The 23,120-nt window shown below is 38.1% G+C and overlaps 2 protein-coding genes across 2 annotated transcripts; one reads left to right on the top strand and one right to left on the bottom strand.

Annotated features, from left to right (window-relative positions):
- Positions 1-2,156: 2,156 nt before the first annotated feature.
- On the bottom strand, positions 2,157-12,914 carry hcn5 (hyperpolarization activated cyclic nucleotide-gated potassium channel 5). Its single transcript, XM_008431518.2, has 10 exons — positions 12,197-12,914; positions 10,037-10,223; positions 9,404-9,508; positions 9,183-9,320; positions 7,004-7,165; positions 6,769-6,862; positions 6,546-6,673; positions 5,613-5,759; positions 4,798-5,035; positions 2,157-3,249 (listed from the first exon to the last, which is right to left on the bottom strand). The coding sequence occupies exons 1-10, from the start codon at positions 12,379-12,381 to the stop codon at positions 3,077-3,079; spliced, it is 1,557 nt and encodes a 518-aa protein (XP_008429740.1). The 5' UTR covers positions 12,382-12,914; the 3' UTR covers positions 2,157-3,076.
- Positions 12,915-17,197: 4,283 nt separating this feature from the next.
- On the top strand, positions 17,198-21,037 carry cox17 (cytochrome c oxidase copper chaperone COX17). Its single transcript, XM_008431492.2, has 4 exons — positions 17,198-17,303; positions 18,962-19,084; positions 19,166-19,274; positions 20,830-21,037. Exons 2-3 carry the CDS (start codon positions 18,969-18,971, stop codon positions 19,248-19,250), a joined length of 201 nt encoding a protein of 66 aa, XP_008429714.1. The 5' UTR covers positions 17,198-17,303; positions 18,962-18,968; the 3' UTR covers positions 19,251-19,274; positions 20,830-21,037.
- Positions 21,038-23,120: the final 2,083 nt, after the last annotated feature.

Genomic DNA, 23,120 nt, shown 5'->3' with positions numbered 1-23,120 from the left:
ATCAATGTCTGGGTGTGCTGTGGTGGCGCAGGGGTTAAGCACAACCCACATATGGAGGCCATAGTCCTCGACGCAGTTGTCGCAGGTTCAATTCCCGGCTTTGGTGACCTTTGCTGCATGTCTTCCCCCTTCTCTCCTTACCCACTTTCCTGTCAATTAACTATTGAATAAAGGCCACTAGAGCCAATAAAACCTTAAAATAAAAATAAAAAAATCAATGTCTGTGGTTGTAACATGGAAAACAGCTGAAGAGGAGCCACAGATATTCGTGCAAAGCTACACAAATAATTGGACAAGCATGAGAAAACATTTAGAGTTCAGATAGGTTCCCTTTATTGCTCTAGTTCAGACAAAATAAAACAGTTTACATAAATTAAAGGAGTAATTACAAATTCCAAAAACATTACATCCATTCTTCTAAGAGGCATCCGGACTGTTATATCCTGTGCACTTATGGTAATTAGCCTTGGATCTCCATCTTTGCCCCGACGTTGAGGTAATAAATACAGATCATATCTGGAGGAAAGAGAGAAGTCAGCAGACCTACGGCTAATCTGAAGGAGACCAAGATATGCATAATCAACCCCAGTTCTACTGTAGTAATATTTGTCCCTAAAGTTAAGGCCACTTTTTTACAAAGAAAAAAGAAAAAGTAGAAAGGACAAACAGACCCAGGTAGTCTATTGCTAATGAGGTTAAAGAGAATAAATGGACGTAAAAAGTCAGACGTAGCTTAGATATGATCCACACCTGCTTTATCTACAAGAGATGGCCATGTTCGTTGAATATGCATGGAAACCATGGATGTGCTCCGGTCAAACTATTCTCCAGAAGTGCTTCAACAACATGGCAAAGTGCAAACACTGTCAAGGGAAACAGTGGCTAAAAAAAAAATCTACCGTCCACCTTAGCTTTTTTTGATGTTGTTAACAGTAAACGGCTTCCAGCTCCAGTTTGGGTCTTTCAATCAGACTAAGCTGACCTTCAGCGTGAAGGTCTCCGCAGCGCTTTGTTCTGCAGGGCGGAAAAACACAGGAAGCGCTGATTGTTTGTTCGCTTTGCTTCACCTTGGACATGGACAGGTCCAGCCTCATGTGGGAAGCCCATTGATTTCTCTGTATTTTTGTTCTCACTTTGCTGTTTGGCGTCTGTAATAAGATACAACATTGACTTTACTGGGGTTTTTGGGTAAAGCGACGGCTTAGATGTATGTTGGAGAAAATAAATAAATTACAATCTGACATCAAACGAAACCCTCAGCGGTCACTGTGCGACTGTTGCTAGGTGACGACATTAAACCTGTATGCCAGTCATTAGCAGGAATGCCATGTTCATTTTCAATATTTAGTCATGCATTTGAACTGTTCTCTTTTTTCCCAGGGGGCGATAACCATGCAATAACGTCAATGGATTCTAAAAACAAGACTTTGTCTGAATTTAATGCAACTTTTTAACATCGGTTGCTAAGAAGCCACACTTTTTTCGTATCAGCAAGGTCCTGGGATAATTCTGGATATGACAGTCAATGTAACTGGTATATTTAAATGAGTAGCTGGATTTTAAACACACTTTTTTAAACGAGTGAAATTCTTGGCTGTTCCTCACATGTTGTCCATGTTGACTTAGTTCAGTTTATTGCTGTATTTCAAGTCATAAAAGTAAAAAAAAAGCATATTAGTAGGTAAAAAATGAGCAAAAAGAAAAAATATATACATCTACTTATGTATACATAATAATGTACATAAATAACAAAACGAGCTGCTCCATGTCCGCTGAGAGGAGCTGTGAAAATATTAAGGGCTGAATTACGCCAGAGCCTCGCTTATGGCTACAAGAAGAGTGTGGTTTCCCTGCAACTCACTAAAACATCTTTAAACCCAATGTTAGCGCAAACAGTTCTTTAATCTGCGTCCAGATTAAATTTGCGCATCATTCAAACCTGCACTTAATTTCTACGCTTAGGTTTGAGTGAAACGGTGTTCCTGCGAAGAGTACGTGGTGAAAACGTAATTAAAAGAATAATGTCTTCACTTTCTTAAAATAATGGCCTAAGTCTTTTTTTTTTTTTGCCAAACTACAAAATAAAAATCTGATTTGGCAAAAAATGACTTATTATTTTAGGAAAGTGACAATATAATAATAATAATAATAATAATAATAATAATGTAAAACAATAAAAAAAACGTATTGACATTTCACGAGTCAATAGAGGGAAAGCAAATACAACTTAAGAGGAATTGAGATTTTTTTTTTTTATTAGTTAGAACGGTAAATATGGAAACATTTTGTTTCAATTAAAGTTGTGAACAATCTTGACAGTGAGATGAAATTAACACTAAATCTAAATCTGTTTCTGCTCTTAAAAGAAATCTGAAAAAAATCATTACAATGAAGCAATATGCCACTGAATAACTTGATGTTTTCCTGTGTATTTTTTGTGTACATTTGAACTATTGTCTGAGTTGAATAGCTAATTTTCTCTTTATGTAAATCTGCAGAAATATTATAAGTTTATTCCATGCCCTCCTCCTTTTCATTCTTGATTTCTTTCAGTTGTTACACGAATTGGGAATGAAATACAGAAGTGAAAAAAAATATATATATAAAATTTATACTCATAATAACCTCTGACCTGCACTGTGCCTGTTGTTAACCACCCATATGAGACATCCATGGTTATGAAATGAACACTTTTTTCTCCATTTAGTATAAATACTAAATGGTATTTATACTACATTTTCCATAAGTTTCAGCTCCAAAACGTGACAGGAGAGAATAAGTTCCTACGTATTTTTGTTTTTGCAATAAACAGCAATAGTTCAGCAAAAAAAAAAAAAAAAGGCAAAACACCCCAAATGCCCTATATATTGAGGTCTTTGTTTGGTGTAGATAAATAGAGGATGAGAAGGCAAAAACTCTACATAGTCTTGTAGCATTTAAAAGGTGCTCAACTTTCATTCATGTGCAAAAAACTCTTCACTGGCTCTCCTTTAGCCATCCAAATGCCCCGGAAGTGCATAGGGTTAGATTCGGATTCTTTCGCAGAAAAAACAGTTCATACTTTTTTTTTTGTATCTTACACAACTTCGCCGTCGGCGTTGACGAGGACCATCTTTTCTAGGTCCTTCTTGATGTCCGGAAAACTCCGAAGCGCCTCCTGAAAGTCGTCCCAGGACAAGGAAAAGCACTGGCAGTCGGTCAGCGCCTTCACTGTGGCCAGATGCTTGCCTTTGGTCAGCACGCACGTCTCTGCGGACACACGGGGCAAAAAACGTAAGGCTAATGAGCGCGCGAGCCTTAATGACAGAGGGAGCCGGAGAGCTCCAACGGTTAATCTGAAATTAAAACGAACAGACGTTAGCCGTTAGCTCCGACGGGCTCCGGTGCCAACTGGACTGGGACGGGTTCCAGCCTAAAAAGCCACTGAATTAAGCAAATGATTTAAAGTACAGAGGAGGGAGGGAGGAGAGGAACGAAGGAAGAAGAATAAGAAAAAGTCACTATATGTGATCAAGCTGCCAAATGGAAAAAAGAGGAGGTTTCACAGCGAAGCTTGGAACTGCCAAAGCCGAACATAAATACAAGGACCAACTGGCATTTTCAAAAACGCATTTGTCATGCTCAGAAACACATTTTGTAAAGACAGAACGCCCTGTGACAGTAACTCAACTGCGGTTCTGCCAAAATACAGTCACAAAAGTGCCAAAAAAAGCAACAAAGAAATAATTTAATTGGTTTTTAGGTACTATTAAATGTCACAGTGTTATGATCAAAATGAAATTGGAAGCAATACATTTAAAACGCCTTAAAAATGTCATATTTTGCTATGTGACCATGAAATCAGATTGAACCCTGTTTACTCTGATAACCTTAAATGAAATACAATCTGTTTTCACAAGCCACCTAATTAGTAGGGATGCACTGATCCACTTTTTTTTTTACTTCTGATATACAGATATCTGAGGATTCGAATCGGCCGATCCGATACAGAAAATCTTTTCTGAATTTACTTAAAACATAAATTCTTTAAAACACAGACATGAATACAGAACTACAAATTTATGCGATAACCCTGCACCAGTACAGCACACTTAGATACACCAATGGCAAACACAGGTTTGGTCAAGCATATAAAAACAATACAACTTGAATTTCTTCAGTCAGTGCAATTAGCAACATAACTAAAGACACTGAAAAATGACAAACACAGCAAATTGACTAAGTTGGTCAAACATGTAAAAAATAAACTGCAACAAACCTTTCAAATGGTTCAAAAAGTAACCATTGAGACTTTTAATGCAAAGTTGCTCTAAAAGTTGCATTGAAAGTCCATTAAAAATGCCAACTTTGCATTAAATTRYCATWATTTACAAAATCATGCAAAGTTRGCATTTTTAATKWACTTTTAAWKCAACTTTTAGAGCAACTTTGCATTAAAAGTGTCATTATTTACCGAATGACACTTCATGGCAACAGTCATAGAACTTCATAAAGACTCCTTCATGTTCATGACAGGTGTTATCTCATGTTTATGACAGTGTCATGTCAGTCTTATGCACACCCCTCCAAATATAGTGTTACCAAAATGTGTCTTTTTCCAAGTAAATATCAAGTTTATTAAGTTATTGTGTTAAACGTTTTAAAAAGGACAGCTATAAACAGAATAATAATAATTGCTGTAGTGAGTTAATAGTGATGACAATGTGGGAAAGGTCAAATCTTATTTTACAAATGACTAAATATACAATTTGAAGTTCTCCGAATGTAACCAGAGATGTGGAACAAATTGAAGCATACCTCCAAAAAAGTCTCCGTCGCAGAGCTCCCTCTCGTACGACTCGGTCTCCATCACGGCCTCTCCGTGATCGATGAAGAACATGCGATCGCCCGGGACGTTCTGTCGGACAATGACGTCTCCCTCCTGGAAAACCTCGTAATGTAGTTTGAGGAGGACATCGTTGATGAAGGTTTCCTCTCTGTTCTGAAACATCGGTACTTTCTTCAGCAGCTTGCTGCACATCACCATCAGGACTTGCTGGGAAAGAAAAGAAAAAAAATTGATTACCCATGTTGGGGTTCATTAGGAATGTAAGGATCCAAACACAAAGTTAGACAATTAGTATATGTAGACTCAGGGTTTTCCTGAGTGTATTATAAGCCTGGCGGGCCACCAGACTTTACTTGTGCCCCCACCAGGCTAAACATTGCTTTTTTTTCCCCTTTTTTTTTTAAAGTTTTTAAAATGTTTGCATTTTTTAAGACTTTATAGTTGGTGTTCAGGTATTAATCTCTCAAGCTTTCAATAACACGTGATTATCAAGTGGTATTTTCAAATTTTCTGTCAACTTTAAACATTTTTTAACTCAAAAACACGACCAGCCGCTGGATGAATGACTGCTCTAACACCCAACCACCGGGGTTAGCAAGTTTTCTGGGGGAAACTTTGCATCTATATTACAGATAACAAGGTTTTGTAGCTCATGCATCACTTAGTCTATACCTTAAATACAAATTAGTGACTTAGAGTAAAAAATTTCATTACAATAACTTAGCAAAAGTGTCAAAATGTATCCCAGTATGTTTAGGGATAGTTGTGTATTGATGAGGTTTACCTCTTTGAGTGATGATGATATCGTGTCCATTATGTATTTCTCGTCGAACCATTTCCCTCCGTAGCGAGCTTGGTAGTAGTTGCTGATGCGAAGCTGCAACTCTGGTGGAAGCTTCATGAAGGTCATATAATGCTCCAAGCGACTCATCTGTGGAAAACCCCCCCACAAAAAGTATGAAATTCCATAGCATAATGCTTAAAGGACTCCAAGATTCATATATTAGAACTAGGAAATCTAAAGTATGAAAATTTTTTCTGTAACGGTCCAGCATGCTGAAAAATATTTTTGTATGTCTGAGCCAAATGAAGGAGAGAGTGTTTAACAACTGCAGTTTGATTATCACCACTTTAACAATTTTATCTACAGAACCTGCAGAATTGGCTAAACATGCTAATAAACATGTTGTGAAAAAATTAGCACTGTGTAAACTTGCTAAACATGTCGATGTTCACTTTTGAAGAGTGACTGAATGGTTTGGGTAGCAGAATTATTTTAGCACTCACAAATATGGCAAAGAGTAACTCCCACTTCTCATTCAGTCTGCTGTGGTATAAGTGTTTGTGAGCAAACTGATTCCTATTCAAGTCATTGTGGATTTTATTTATATTATATTCTTTAAATATACATGTATGATTTTATTATGGTCTGTAAGTTGTGTTGTTTTGTTTTTAATCTAAGTACTTACAGTCTGTGAAAGCAGTTTGAACTGAATTGAATTATGGAGCATGTCTTTAGTTTCCACAGACATAAATGTATTTGCTGATAAAAATGTCTAATTATTTTGTTTGCTAGATAAATACTCCAATAAGCAGGGACTAGTTATTTATTGTAGCTATATCAAGTTTCCGTACTAATTTATATATGCATCACAAAAAAACATGGTACAATAAAGGAGAGCCAGCAACTTTACTCGCTAAAGGCTAGTATAAGGACCTTGCTCTTATATTCCTTGGCTGCTGGGTCAAGGTTGGCGATCATGGTTGTAGCGTTGGCTACGAGGATGGTGTACATCATGCAGCCAGACACCATGCTGACCATGACGATCCACATCTCTATGTAATCTGGAGAGCAAAAGAACTAGTTAGAACCTTTGGGTACTTATGTGTTGTTTTTTTTTTAAAGTGTGAGATGCCTGAAGAAAAAGGGAGCGCCTGACTTGTTGGAGCATCCATGGATCCATAAGAGAGAGCAATCATCTGGGAGAGAGCTCGGAAAACTCCCCAAGAGTATTTAACGATGACTGTGGAGTTCTGAAAGAAATAAGGCAACGTTGATATATTGTAACCCATTAGCCAAACCACCAAGTCACCAAGAATCCACAGAACTGTCCCTCTAATTTAATAAATCCGTCACCCTGTTCTGTCTGTACATTTGGGGAAAGGTTTGGTTACCATCAGGTTTTCCTTCCGAACCCAGCAGTCGGTGGGAAACTCCTCCAGCATGGGGACGAAGTACTGGATGCAGCCGTTCCAGTGACACAGCAAAAAAATCATCATGAAGAGAGACAAGATGCGGAAGAAGAGCCGAACTACCTCCAGGTTTGCATTTGACACCTGCCGAGAAGACACGACACGAAAGAGTGAATTTTATTGAACATACATGAAGTTTCTAGTATATCTACAACTTGTCATCAAGGCATCAAACTGCTGCGGTCATATTGGCTAGGCAAATGCCGCAAGTAATGTTTCCCATGTGTTTTAGCCGATAATCTGCATGGCAGCGGCAAACACAGGGAAAAGCATAGAAAAGCAGGAAGGACCTAAAAGAATTTGGGTAAAAACTTGAACTCTACTTTAAACAATTCATCAAACAAACATTAGAATTACATCTTCTTCTGGGTTAGTACGAGTTCTGGCTTCACTGCTTCGGTCAGCAGTTCAATCAAATGACAGCTGTACGACTGAATAAGGCAGAGCAAGAAACGGGAGAGGTCAGACGATCACCTGGTCTGCAAACAAAAAAACAGTTTAGTCAGATTACCCAAACAACTTAATTTACACCTAAATAAGTAATGATCCTCATCAGTCAGGAAAATGGTTCAAACAGACATAAACCTACAGGGCCAAATGGATGCCAATCCAATATTCAGCTTGTCAATCTGACTCCATTTAATGTACTTATTTAATAGAAACACTGCTTGGTAAAATGATAATTAATAGCGGTGCACCGATTGTTCGGGTGACCAACAATTGGCCGATACCCGCATGTGCAACCGATCTCCACCACCAAGCTTATTTACATTTAAATTGCCACAAAACTGCTTCATTTGGCTTTCCTATGCATTACAAGGAAACCTAAAACGCAGGTTTAAGTTGTTTAGTTTGTTGTGAACTGACTTCAAACCTTGTGATTTTTTTTTAAAGCAAAACACTGCTGTGCACATTATTTTTTGGTAAGAGACCCAAAGCGGGTGTGTAGTTAGACCTGTTGTGGCAGTTTTGTTTGTATTTAAAATGTGAAATACAACAATTTTCACATTGTTGAGCGCAATGTGAGCGCTACGTCAATGAAAAACTAAAGGAAAATATTTTTTTTGTTTGATTTAGTAGATTGGACAGCAATCTACTAAATCAATCTCTAAATATTCAATTTCATTTAAACGCAGTGGTGAGCGCTACGTCAAGTACAGTTAAAAAAGTTTTTATTGTTTCACGGGTACTGCTCAATAATGTTCTTCAATAAAATAACACTGGACCATTGAAGTTTATTGTGACCTTACAACACCTGACAGCGTCAGTTATAAAAATCTAATTGCTTGCACACAATATCTGGCTTGTACCACCCCTGAGGTGGATTCAAAAACCAGGTAAGGATTTCATGGTCTCTGTAAATGGAGAAGAATCTGGCTGGGACTGACTGAGGAAGAACTGGTTAAAGCCAGGCCTACAGACAAGGGGCTAAAGAAACCAGATATTCAGTCAGATGAAAAGATTAAGAGAAATGGTAAGAAATGCTTCATGGACTCAGGGAATGTAGGTGTCCTGAGAAGACACTTTATTAACAGCAGAAAGAAACTGACAAACAAAAGAAATGAGCCTCCACTACCTAGATAATAGCATCCAAAAAGCAAACGGCAGAAACAGTCGGTCGATTGTTGATTTTGCCAACAAAGCTCACCAACCAAAGTGTCATCTCTTAGGGAATCGGCATAGAGAAGGAAAGATTACGTCTTTTCACACCTTCTCCTTCAATGAGTTTTCAATTGCTTATCGCAACAGGAAGAGTACAAACACCATACATACATACATACACATGACTTTCCACCATGGCTAATCAAATTCAAAATCAGATTTTGAGTTTGAGTTTGAACATGTCTTAATGAACTGTTTGACCATGAGTCTATAGATCTGGTCTGCCTTGGGTCATTTCCAGCTCGTTGCTAGAACAGAAAAACCTAAACTAGATTTTTCTGCAATGAACATAATGAGCACAATTAGAGATTTATGAAAACCTTCATTTATACTGTTAGCACAGCACAGCAAAAGTACTTCCAAATCTTTTAGGGCCACCCTGAATTGAGACAACTGTAAAAATAAATAAATAAATAAAAAAAATAGTTGTTGAACTTACTTTCTCAACTTCGTTGAAGAACCTGACCAGTCTGGACACTCGAGCCAGCCGGATCAAGCTGAGGATCCGCACGAACATCAGTATCCTCATCATCTTGTTGGCCTTGGATGGGTTGTCATCGTTGTGGTAGTGTAGGTCCTAGAAACGCAAACAAGGTGAGGGTTCTTTTATTGTTGTTGTTTGTTTTGCTGTAGATCGCAGGTACCTCAAAGTCCCATTACCGCAAACAGCAGGATGTATCCGATGGGGAAAGCTGCTATGACGTCCGGGATGAACCATGTCCTCAGGTAGCTGACTCTGATTTTTTTGATATCCAGAATAGCTTCCTGAAAGAGAGGACGGAGACCGGATGTGAGTCTGTGCCATGAACCGATTTAGAGTGTTAACACTCCGTCTGATCCGATATTTAGGGAGTACTTTGAAAATAAACCGTCATGCTGGATTGGATTTGTATGTATTATTCATACAGAAGACTTGCATGAATGTCAGAAGTTCATAGAAACTGACTAAAAAAATAAAAAAGTAATCCAGATGAAATCCAGATGTCTGTGTTGAAAAACATCACAGACGCACCATTCATGATTAGCAAGAACTCCGTGATTCGGGGAAAACAAACGGGATATTGACAGAAGGACGCTTAATTGGAAACGTTATATGCTCATTATAATCCCCCGTTATAAAACCGCACAGCAGGTGCCAATGTTGCCCGTATTTTAGGATGGGAGGTTAATCTAGCCTTTCGTGTATTGAGTGGATTACAGATGGGACGGGGATGGATTGCATGAGCCCGTCGGTGAGGGGATTATCTCTCCGTCCAGATTGTGTCTGAAAATAGAGCGGGCGGCCGCTCTCACCTCGGCGTCCTCCGTTATGATGCCCATCCGGAAGTTCAAGACCACGTCCATCAGAAACAGCGTGTCCGAGAACACGTTGAAGCTCTCCCACGCCAGCCCGCTGTCGCCGTCCAGGAAGGCGATCTCCATGGGAATCCCGATCAGGTTCAGGAAGGTGATGGCCATCATGACCATGATGTAGTAACTCCTACAGGAGGGCAGATGCGGAAGTTAAAAAAAACAACAACTAATTATTTTTCATTTTATTTATTTGTCTTTCTGAGACTTGAAACTTTTATGGAGCTTAAGCTAAATTCTCATGCTTGAAGTTGGTAAAACAAGCCGCATTATGCGCCCTAAACACTGCGATAATGTAACTGCACATCCCGTCAGCCGGGCTTAAATTGCCTGGCTCCAATTACTCCGCTCTCTGATCCCAGAGGTTTTGTTCTCTCTCTGCTTTTGCTTTGTTTACAGACTAATAACAACCTATAGATCTAAAAGAAAAATGAAAAAAAAGAGAAGCGTTTCCTGTTTTCTAATATTTCTGTATCAGCTTAAGAAAAAGGTTCAGATTTTTTGTTGTTTTATTTTAGGTATCTCTTTTTATCCGTTTATCTTGTCTGACTTCACATATGCAGTGCAGAGAAAATGAACTGTCGACCCCCATCCAGAAGCATTGGTACTCAGTGTTGTTTTATTGCAATGACATAACCTTACAGTGAAAGATTAGCCGCGGTTCTCCTACAGTGATCTCCATCACCACTTTTTCTCACTCTGTGGGGTTTTAAGGTAAATTTCTCCAGCCTTGTTTTGTCAGTGCTCCAGTTGCTTCAAACTTTTTTGTTTCTATTTAGTCTTGATTAGTCGAGCAGCTGCTTTCCCTGTGGTCATTTTCTGATCTGAAAAGAAAACATCCCATTTTTAGCAATTTCTAAGAGAATTAAAGTTTTTTRTCATGATATGTTAATGGCTCAGGGATTATTATATTGATTCAATCACTGTGCGTCAACACATTAATCAACTGAAGTATATTCGCTGTAAGGGGATTGTCATAGGGGCAACTAATTGTGGTGCCTTTTTTTCAGATGAAAAAATATTAAAATTAGATTTTTTTTTTGTCATTAAATAAACATAATTAAAAATGTGTATTTTTCAAAATTGAAAATAGATTTTTTTTTTTTTACAACTTTTTTGGAGGATTGCTAATCAGTTTGCTGTGAAGGTTTAATAGCAAAGATTTAATGAGGAAAAAAGAGACAAATAAATGTTCCAAAAACAAGAAATAAGTGTAAAACACGTTTTAAAAACAAGTTTTAAAAAAATGTTTGAAGTACATTATAACATACTGTATGTTTGACACATTAATACATACATCATTATGGTAACTATTGCTGCGTAGGAAGCAACATAAAGTACAACCAAAATTGATAAAAACTAAAAATTTGATTCCTTAATTCCCTCTATATAATGAATCCACTGTAACAACCTAAAAGTCAGTCTGGTATTGTGGAACTAAAACAACTGAACCTGTAGTGTCTAGATTTTCACACTATTACAGGATCTGAAAAACGAATCAAGTGCTGGATGGTGCTGGTTTAGTGTTCATGCCAAATGTTTGAAACATTTTCAAACAGCATTACTTGGGGGAAAAAAAAAGTCGAGGCAAGCTGTCAGTCAGCTGTGCTCAGCAGCAGGTTGGGGAGGGGCAACTTTAGAATAGAATAGAAAAGAACACACTTTATTGATCCTCTAGAGGAAATTGATTATTTGTTGACATCCAAAGTGTTAAATATGAGTAAATACAAATATAACAATAAGTGATATAAATGTATATAAAAATAAATATATCTATACATGAGTAATCCAAATATGACTTAATATGAAATAAATAAAATAACAACAAGCATGCGCATGGAAATAATCTACAAATAAATCTATAAAAACGTACATTAAAAGACTTTTTGCATAGTGACTTCAGCTGATTCCCTCCCATCTCATTAAAGAAACTTTAAATGTCAGTCCAGTTTTAATTTGAAATAATTTTTTTTCACCTAATTGAAATTAAAAATAGTTTCTAATAGTTAGACAATCTTCTCTATTGTCGTTCGTTCCTGCTTTTCATTCTGAGCATCGTAAGTGATAGACGTCCCGAGTCGCAGCACTGCGTGTCTGAAGTACCTCATGGGGCTGAAGGGGTGAATGACGAAGACTCCGCTCTCCAGCTGGCGCTTGCACTCCTTCTCCACGGCCACCTCGCTGCCGTACACGTACAGGGACTGCCTGTTCAGCTGCGGGAGAAGCAGAGCTCTCCATCCACAGGTGGCCTTGGTAAATCCTGTGGTGGGACCTTTGAATTTCTCCATGGACACTCCTCAGTTCCCTCCGATCAGTCGAAAGCACGGGTCATCCTACCAACCCACCGCTCGCCCCACAGCTGCTCCTTCTCGGGAGAACTGCGTCTGACTCCAGCAGTCCCAGCCTCCCTCCTTTGGTCGCAAGGTGTTTTTCACATCCAGCCTCCTGGACTAGCTGAAGCTGAGTGGAGCGCGAGTGGATCCTCCCGCCTCTCCTGCTCAGTCCCTCCCTCTCTCCTTTTCCTCCCTCTCCTCACCCCGGCCCTGTACGCCTCCCATCTCATCAACTATTCAGTATCTGTGTCTCATCCTCAAATGAATCAAGCCATGTCACGAGGACATGTCCAGCTCGCATTAATACTAAGGACAATGGTGGGTGAGAACGTCACACACACACACTCTGTCATGGGGACCAGGCATCTGGCAGTGTGTGCAGGGACGGTTCAGTCTGGGCCACGGAGCATGTAATTAAACCCTGCGCCCGGTTACCTGATGCTGTACATACAGTATCGTTGAGCCAACTCCTTGAGCATTGTTTGCATACAGCACAGTCAGAAAGAAACTCAAAAACAGGGATGGATGTGGCGTCGAGTGAAACCAGCGACTGGAAAAAAAAAAAAACATGTGTCTTGTTTCTATTCCCTTATAAAATATAAAGGGAGAAAATGAATCTGAGCCAGACAACTCTGATAAAATAAAAAATTGCATTACATAAGATGACAGCAGAATTAATCGCGAGTTCTTGACAGTGGGCATAATGAATGAACGTGTCGGGTTTTTACCCTCTGTGCTACTTTGCTTCTTGCGTAACTCCAAAGAAGAGAAAACATTTTAAACCCACGAGGATACTTTTTAAAGTCTTTAGCTCACCCGTCAGTGTCGGACGCTCCTTAAACTGCTTCCAAAGTGTTTCAACATCTCATGAATCAGGAGTTATCTCCACAGCAAACCACCGCACGTCAGGGTAGTAAACCTCCCATCACCCAACAGAATCCTGGAAGCAAGAGCGCCACAGGGTGTTGTGCTAGGCCCAGCCATGTTTAGCCCCTTCACCTGGGACTGCACCTGTAACCATCCCTACTAATACAACGCCTGAAGTTCCTGATGTGGTGGCGATCATTAGACAAAGTAATGGAGTCCACTACTGAAGCAGGAGCCACAGCATCTCATCCAAAGGTGTTTAGGCAAATCCCTACTCTGTCATTGAGGCAGAGATGGCGAAAACAGTCCGCCTCAAATTTGGAGGAACCTACATAACTGAGGACTTTGTTTGGTGATAAAACCAAAAACAGGCTGTCCTGTTTTTAGATCTGTTTCAAAAATGATACAGAAGTGAAACAGAGAGCATCCTCTGTGTGGTACGCAGGCTGTACTTCAGGCCACACAAAACAATAAAACACCTCTGTTCCAATGACTAACAGAGCTCAGGGGCTCCTCTTCCTCCAACTGGTGCTATATGAGGCGAAAACAATCAGTGTAGACCGCAGTCACCAGGTCACTCTACGTTTGTTACGTTTTCCTCAGGGAAAAGGTGCAGGGCTCCAAAAACCACAAGTTAGCCACTTAAAACATTGACTCTTCTGTCCTTAATATCTATATTTAACCGTCTATTGTTACCAAAATCATTGTATGCATTACGGTGTGTAAATTAATTAAATCCTTTCAGTTTTCCCCAATAATGTCCCAATTTTATAGATTCTAATCCAGGTCAAAAAGCTCTAAGAAAACATATTATATATATATATAAAAACTTAATCTCTGAGATAAACCGCCTACATGTTCAGGTACACTTTGTCTCTGTCTCAATGTTTGTCCCAAATACATGTTAGCCTCTTGTGACCTAAAACTGAATAAAATGCTGTATCGGCAGAGTCTGCAAAGCTTGTTAAACATTAGACTAGGATATAGTCTGTAATCTTGTTTTGGCTAGCAGATTTAAGTGAGGAACAGTGGGCTTAAAAAATAAGCTTTGAATATAATTTGCTCTTTATAGCTGTCTTTTCTGGACGTATTGGATTTCTATCTTCTTAAATTGAAAGTGTGAGGTACAACACAAAGTATTCTTTATTTGTTGCTTCATCTGTGGTTAAACAGTCACATTCAGAAGTTTGCATGCAACAATCACTGGTGCAAATTGTCATTTTTTTCAGGGTAGAAGGACAATACAACAAATAATTTATATGATTTTTAATGAGATGGAGAAACAAATATCCAAGTTATTTCTTTTTTCAATCATTCAATAAACTTGCAATGTTTTGTTTTTAAATAAAAATTAATTAGATTAGATTAAAAACATTTTCTAGGCAAATAAAATAAAAAATATTTAACCCAAAAAGCTAGAAAACTGTAAATCTTTCTTATGTCGAGGCAAATATCTGATACTCTTTTTGAACCTGCAATAATTTGTTCTCTTCTATTTTTGCTTAAATATATTTCATTTATTTGTGAGTAGGCAAAACATTTTTAATTCACAATACAATTATTTTTGCTTTTTTATTGCGAAAAAACACAATTATTGCTCATTACTTTTAAAGTCCATACTTAAATACAGCTAAACATCAGCTGTAAGATTAAGACAAGGCTGTTCACACAGGCTAAAAATTCAACCTTGAGCTTGAACTGAGCATCGGTATGCAGAGAAGACAGAAACGAAACCAAACTGAGTCTAGGGGGCGCTGTTGAGCCATGTGGCCGTGCCATTTTTAAATTCCATTGTAAAGTTTGGTGAGTTTTTGAGTATTTTAAGGTGATTCGTTCACAGAAATGTTTACATTTGAAAAACAATAAACCTTTGGAGAACTTTCGCTGCTGTGGCCTGATTATTCTGTGCAAACAAGAAAGATAAAAAAAGAAAGATATCAAGAAAGTCAGACATAAATAAAGAAATAACATGGCGCTTTCCAGATTTAGCCAATGAATCCTGCTGTAGAATACGGTATTTGCGTGCTTCTTCCCAAACAGTGACCTCAGACAAAAAAGTGCTTACGCTTCTGTCTTTCCAGAAGACGCTGGAAGCTTCCTGCAGATGGTAAGAGAAGGTGGCAGATGGTCAGGACTTGCAATGTGGCTTTGAACCCTTGCTCCTTCCTCAAGGCAGAGTTCTGTTAAGAAGACAAAAAACACACACACAAAAAACATGTTAAATAAAACTGAGCAAGAATCCAGGGGTACTTAACACGCTGTCAGATTTACATCGATTTTCAAAAGAGCAGAGTGTGCAGAGGGGCATGTTTTAACAAAAGGTGCATATCTATCACACGGAAACGAGCAAATGAACAAAATGCTTACTTGCCGGTTTATCTAGCACACAGCTGGCCCCTCAAAGTGGAGTAAGTGACTCGGTTCTTCTGCTTACGCACTGCTTTGCTGATGCACCGTACGCAGGGCAGAGCTGTGAAAGAACTCACAAAAACACAACTGTAGGACAGAACATAGTTTCATTTCTCAGAAGTCCCAAAACACCGTTGTAATACTCTACCTTGCACCTCAGCAGCAGCAATATATGTCTTACATAACAGCCGAGAAGCAATGAAACCGTCTACAAAAGGGCATTTCTGTGGGCAAGAAAATCAAGTTGCATGAGACGTTTCACCTAGAGTGGCACAAAAGTAAGGATTTTATTTTATTAAAAGTACAAAGATAATAAAATGTAAAACAAGAAAATGATTTACAGTCAAGAGGGATTGTGTCAATTGTAGTTCACCACTGCAGTGAGTCAGTAAATGTACATTTTGCATCATATTCGAATGTTAACAGCTACATCTAATTAGAAGACAGTGTCCAGAGGGGACACAGCTGGGTTAAGGAAATATTTTCAGTGTTTGTATATCATCTTCTAATCTCCGTGCGTATAGAGTAATGGAAATAATATGAAGACGTTGAATTTAAATTTCAACCTTAGTCAGTATGTCATTTATTTATTTTTGTCTTTTTACATACTGACCTAGTTTTAATAAATTAAAAATAATATCTATTCTTGTGCTCATTTACCTCACATTTCTACACTTGATTGATTTATTCCACAGCCACAACATTGGTAATAAAACAATTATAACCATAATGGTGTAATAATAATCACAATATAGCATGAACAGAAGGCTCATCTAACTATATAAATCCCCCCCCCCCCCACATAATTTACATAATAAAGGTGGTAGAAGTATCCAGAACATTAACAAAACAGGATGACTCGGCAAATTATAAGAGAAGTATCGACAGTTTATAGAAGATAATATTAAATCCAGCACGATAAAGTATTAAAATATTGGATTTATTAGTGAAAGTGTGTTTTTTTTAAGCTGTATCATATTTATCTCGTGCGTGCAGCAAGATGACCAAAACCTTTCTCGTGCCGTTGTGTGCCGTACGGTRGGAAAAGGAGATACAGGACGCACTCCTTTGCAGTCAGCCGGCGCTTGAATTGGGTGAATGTGATGAAAGTGTGGGAGGAAACAGGTGATCTCTCTGAGCGATTTGAAATAACTACATCATTACCAATGACAGAGTAAAAGTATAACCTATACTTTTACTCTGTATTTGTGTCCAGTGGAGCACAGTCTGACAGGGCACGCCTACAGCTACCCGGGGCGCCTGCTGCTTCACCGGGTGAGCAATGGTGCGCATCCATTTCCACCAAAACCAACGTCGCTTATAAGTAATAAAAGTAATGCAGGAATGAATTTTGGTTTTGGTGAGTGGCTTAATTTTATCTGTAGGGATTCTAAATAAGTTAGCCTGTCATGCTTATATGAAATATTAGATTTTTGTGTAGGCTTTAACGCCGTTTGAACTAACTACATTTCCCAGAACCCCCAGTTGACGCTTGAAGTCACGTGAGTAAGCAAAGTTAATCACGTGACCTTTCTCCCCGCATGGTAGTTGCTGTTTGAAGGTGAAGTGTTCGCTAGTGTGAGTGCTGGGCTCTGTTACAAGTAAGTTTGCGTTACTTAATACGGTTTAGTCTTGTTTGTAATCAGCGGTCGTTTTAGATATCGTAGTTCAAGTGGTTTTCATTAAACTGTGGCGTTTGCGCGGCACGGCGCGCACCACGGCTAATGTTTATCAGCGTTGTATGTTAGCTAATGTTAGCTAACTTTATGTAATCGTTTTGTAACGCAGCTGAAAGTTACCAAACGGCGGTAAATCGCAACACATGGAAGCAGAGAACGGCTAACAATTTAATCAAACGTGACAAATAACTATTTTAATTCTGCCTTTTTTTGCGTTGTTTGTTAAACTTCTTAAGTGTATATGTTGCTTTTTGGCTCTTTTTCAGCTTTCTCGATTTCATCAGCACATTCTTAACTGTGAGGAAAACACAAGAAAGCAACGGCGTTTAAAATATTCTTACATTGTGTTTGAAATGAAATGATTGGTAATTTGGATAGTTCTGTGTTTTCCATTTTCATTTTAGTAGGCATGCTAGCAGAAAATTGCTGAAAGAACCCTCAAATTATATAAACTCGGACAGGTTCCGGAAGCTGCGTTTCTGGGTTTATTTATGCCCTTAGATTTTAGGTTCAGCTTTTGATCATTTTGATCACAAAAACGGCTTGTTGTTAAAGTTTTTTAATGTAAATTTGATGGCTGTGTTTATCAGTTAATTGACGTGTAGTAGTTTTATTCAGCCAAAGGTTCCTGATATTGCTGTAAAATACATTCGAGCCATTAGCAGGAAGCATTCTGCCTTAAGAATGTTTTCTGCTTCCTTAATTTTTCTACATGTAGAGATAAGTCAATTATAAAAAAAGAACATTTCTTAAATATATATATATTTATACACACACACTATATTTTCATTGAAGTTAATATTTATTTTTTCTGAAAAAATGATAAAATAATTAATATTCAGACCTTACAGGGACTAGTTTGCTAAACAAATGTAACAGTGTCCATATAACTGGCTAATGTAGACAGGAAGTGATTGTAAAGCGGCCATATTATTTTAGTTAATCCCACTTTCTTCTCGTCTTTCTCTTTACTAAAAGATGTTGGAAACTGTGCCTGCGTTTTTGAATAACTACAAGGAGAGGATTTACAGCATTTAATTTAACACAAATGTGGGTTTTCTCGATTGTTGACTATTTTTAATGACTTTGCCTTATTTTTTTAAATGTGAAACACTTTGTTAAACTGCCTTACAATGTACCATACAAATAATGTGCCATACAAATAAACTGTATTGATGGATATGTAGATAAATCTGACTGAGAAAAATATCAGGTTTTTACGTTGTCATTCAAAAATCTAAATGAACCATTTTACCATCTTAGACCCTGTTAAGTCAGAGTTTGTACACTAATCTATAATCTTGTGTGGTGTGAATGTCAAATTATAATCCCATTTTAAAATTCAGACTTTTTAAAAATTTTGCTTTATTGAGATTTTTTATTTTATTTTTATGGTTGCTTACTTTTGTTTCATGAATTATAGACGTTATAAACCCTATCTAGGTAGATGTTTGGTCCTCAAATGCCTGCAATGTGGCACATTTAACGTGTAAAAAATGTAGAGAACTGGGTCTGGATATGCTTTTGAAATGGTTGGAACCCTGGCTAAGGAACCCCGTGTCCTCATCTCTGTATTTTAGCTCCAAAATGTCGTCCCTTTTGGCTGCCAGCGTGGAGACGCCTGCTGTGACTGATGGCATGGAGAAGAAGCCTCTGAAGCCATGCTGTGCTTGCCCAGAGACCAAAAAAGTCAGAGATGCTTGGTAAGCACCAGGCCAGAAATACTGAAATGTTTCCCCTTTCTGTTTGTGGGAAAACCTGTATGTTGTGTTTGTCTCTGCTAGCATCATCGAGAAGGGAGAGGAGAACTGCAGAGACCTGATCGAGGCGCATAAAGATTGCATGAGGTCGCTTGGATTCAAGGTCTAACTCCATTTTGTGCTTGTGTGTGTGGTAAGTATTTAGTTCCTGTAACAGCATTTCTAACTTCTGGTTCTGTGGTCCCTTCATGTGGTCACACACTTTCATACATCACTTGTTTTTAGTTTAATATAATTCTGATATTTTTCATGCTGAAAATAAAACTTTTAAGTTTAATTTTGGAGAAAGGGCCTGAAAGCAGAAAATCAAACACAAAGGTCTCCCAACACTCCGGATCCGTGTGGATGCACGGCCTAAACAGCTATAACTCGTTGTGGACGGTTTGTTGCCATTTGTCTCTATGCTGGGATACTAACTATACCGTCACAAAACCCTGAAAATGGGACAAAATACAATCTTTTTATTCCTCCACTCTGTGGATTTAAAGAGGACTGGCATGTCTCAGCTTTAGCTAAATTAGCTTAGCAACATAAGTTTTTCTGCTGAGAAAATAGCAGAAACTTATTTTGAGAGATTTGACGATTAATATCCTGAGAGCATTTTCAGTTTGAGTTGTTGCAAACAGCTAAAAGCTGGTAAAACAGGATGCGTCTGGCTCTCCGTCAGCTGATCTCACTTTTCTGCAGACCAACAATGACATGACAACTTTCTTCTACAAATAAAGGAACACATCTTCACCCCCCACACCTCCCTTGTTGACATTATTATTTTTTTACGAGCTTCACTTGCCTGTTGTATCTTGCTGCTGTCAGATGCGTTCTGACAGACTAAGTCCCAGCTGAGCTGAGCCACTGTGGTGTGTAAATTTCCACCTGCCCTTTCTGTGAACCGTGAAAATGCCCATCTTTGACCTGGTTCAGATGCGGTCACTTTGGGTTGTGTTAGTCGTCACAGATTTTATGCACAAACGGCAGAATCAGTTTAAACAAAGTGTGCAAGAGCAGATGAAATGCAGCCTGAGGAGGGATCCTGCTCGTTCTTACAGAAACGAGCCTGAACCAGTTTTAGTTGTGCGGTTGGCGTCGTCGAAACAAAACTTTTCTTCATTCTGCAACACTATTGGCTCTTACATTTCATCCTGGGGTTTGCTGAACGTCTGCCTAAATATGTAGGAAAATCTGAACCTTACGTTTTACTTTAGAGCTGAAACAATTAATCATGATCAATTATTGAAATAATCAAATGATTTAGTAGTTGGTTAACTGGAGAAAAATAGGTCATTTGGTGCAAAACATTTTATGCAAAGCAGTAATTAAGTCACAACTGTTAAAAAAATATACACATTTTGCTTTTAAGGTAAACACGTTTGTCTATGAAAATTCAAGTTGCTTAGTTTTTGCTTCACCCAGTTTAGATTTACTGAAGGATTGGTTATTTTACTACTTATAAGAGTTTGAATTATTTTCATATTTTAATGCATTTCTAATATAGTGTAAAAAAGGCTCAAGCGGTTAAATTAGAAACATGTGAAACGTGTCGTTTATCCGATTAATCGTCAGAATAATCATTAGTTGCAGCCCCAGTTCACTTTATTCTCAAAGTTAATTTGCACTTTGTCAAATCAGTTCATACTAATGAACTGATATAAATTCAAAAGCTGAATGTTTTTGTCTTTTCTCTCCTGCAGTGTGATGGCGTGAGTGGAAGACGACCCTGGATATTCATTTCTTTTTTTTTCACCCTCTTATTTATACCTCCTCTGGAAGGGAAATGTGATACAGAAGCACTTGAACTGATGGATTTATGAGTGGAGTATTTTTTTTAACTCTGTAAAATCTGCTGTGTGAATATCTTAAAGGCTGTGTGATTATGAATAAAAGCCCTATGCAACAAGATTCCCTTTAGTCTCTTTTATCAGTCATATATTTATCTAAATAGGTGTCCCTCTCATGCCTGTTGAAAAGGGTGGCAGGCCCACAGTTGCTGCCCCTGGTATGCACTTATGCTTAAAAATAACTCTTGACCCTGCAAAGTCAATACTTGGCATATCTGCATTCTTTACAGCGTGTCACTGAAGTGTGTCTGATTGTGGACATGCATCCTCACGCTGCTAGAAAACTGCTACTAGCGATACACAGGTTTGTCTTTTACACGCTAGTTAACCTTTCATTTTTAAAGAATTCACTTCATTAACAAAATATTGGAATTGATCAGAGCTATTGTTTCATATAAGGCAGTTTAAAACTTGCTTAAAGCAGCTATTAAATTGACAAAAACTCAAATTTTGAGCTTAATCTGCTGATGTAATTTTATGCAAAACTGAAGCTGAGAACAGAACAGAATTGGATGTTTTCCACTGGGAGCTCCTCTGTTATTTAGCTCTTCTGGGGACGACGACTCAGTCGTAACCCAACAGCTCCGTCTGCAGCCCCACATTCTTAAAGGGACAGTTCATATTTCGTCACGCCTGGCTTCTGTTAAGTTTGAGGAAACTTGTGATTTGAAAAGTTCAATGTGACAACTGAAAATACACTCTGGTGTGTAGTAAAACAGGAGAGATTTTGAGATTTGTCAGTGAAAACTGGTTGCATCTCTAAATGTAACGCAGAGATTAAGGCATTTTTCTCCCTCAAGTTTGGTCTGAGTAAGGATGAGCTAATTATTGGTATTTAAAAAATTATTTCAGTAATGTGGTTGTTTTCTGTTTGTTGCTCTTTTCAGAATAAGCAGATAAACTGTTTATTTCCAAGACATCTCACATTACAATAACTCAGACGATTAATAATCATAAAAAAAACTGTACTATTAAAAAATATGTAAAATTGACCTTTTAGCGACTCAGTTACTCATCCAGCACCCAACTAAGAGCATGAACTGGTCGTTGTAAAACCACCTCAAAGTATTCTTGGGTTACAGTCTGTTTTCATTTTACGTGAGTTTGATTCACATATTTATTCTGAATAAAATTATACGTTATGACACAGCATGATTTAATATTATCTTAGTTCGATGGTGTATTGATGAGTTGTAGATTTAAAAAAATACATTTCTGCCAAAAAAACTCAAACATATATTTATTAGCATTTTCACTTCAATTTACAAAGTTCTTCCAAGCAATAGGAAAGACAAAATATACAAAACCACAAACAATAATAAAAAACCACAAACACATCCCACCCAATAAACATTCCCCGAAATACTGTCACCTACCAAGTGTGTAGCAAAAAGAAAAACTAAAAAGTTAAGATTATACAAAAATCCATGTCAAGATTTATTGATGCACTGCTCAGCCAAAATTCCCAGGGTCTGTTATTCCAGAACCTCTGTTGAAGGTTTATTGAAAAAAGTCATAAACGATTTCCAAGTTTTATGAAATTTATTCTCAAAGCCTCTCATCACATATTTGATTTTCTCTAGTTTCAGGTTAAGTAGAACGTCTTTTATCCAGTTTGACACTGTGGGTGGAGCAGCATCCTTCCATCTAAGAAAAATTAGGCGGCGTGCTAGCAAAGGTGAGAAAGCAATTGCCTTCCTGCCTCCTGTAGGTAAACCTTGACCCTTAGGAGTAACCCCAAAGAGCAGCATAAGTGGGTTTGGAGTAATTTTAACCCCCAAAACAGCTGACAGTGCTTCACAAATACCAGCCCAGTATATCTGTATCCTTGGGCAGTTCCAAAACATGTGTAATAGTGTAGCTTCCTCTAATTTGCATCTGTCACATATAGGGTCGATTTGGGGGTAAATTTTGGCCAATTTAGATTTATGGAGGTATGCCCGATATACTAGTTTAAATTGGATAAGAGAGTGTCTCGCGCAAATTGATGATGAGTGGATTTTCCCCAAAATATCAGCCCAAACTGCCTCACTAATTGTAATTTGAAGATCCTGCTCCCAGGACTGTTTAATTATGGCAAAGGATCGGGAATCAAAATGRGAGATCAGTTTTATCCAGGAAGTGATCGCTTTGCGTCTTGTTGG

Source organism: Poecilia reticulata, linkage group LG2, assembly GCF_000633615.1.
Source record: "Poecilia reticulata strain Guanapo linkage group LG2, Guppy_female_1.0+MT, whole genome shotgun sequence".
Classification (NCBI taxonomy): Eukaryota; Metazoa; Chordata; class Actinopteri; order Cyprinodontiformes; family Poeciliidae; genus Poecilia; species Poecilia reticulata.
This window is presented reverse-complemented; position numbering and strand designations above follow the sequence as displayed.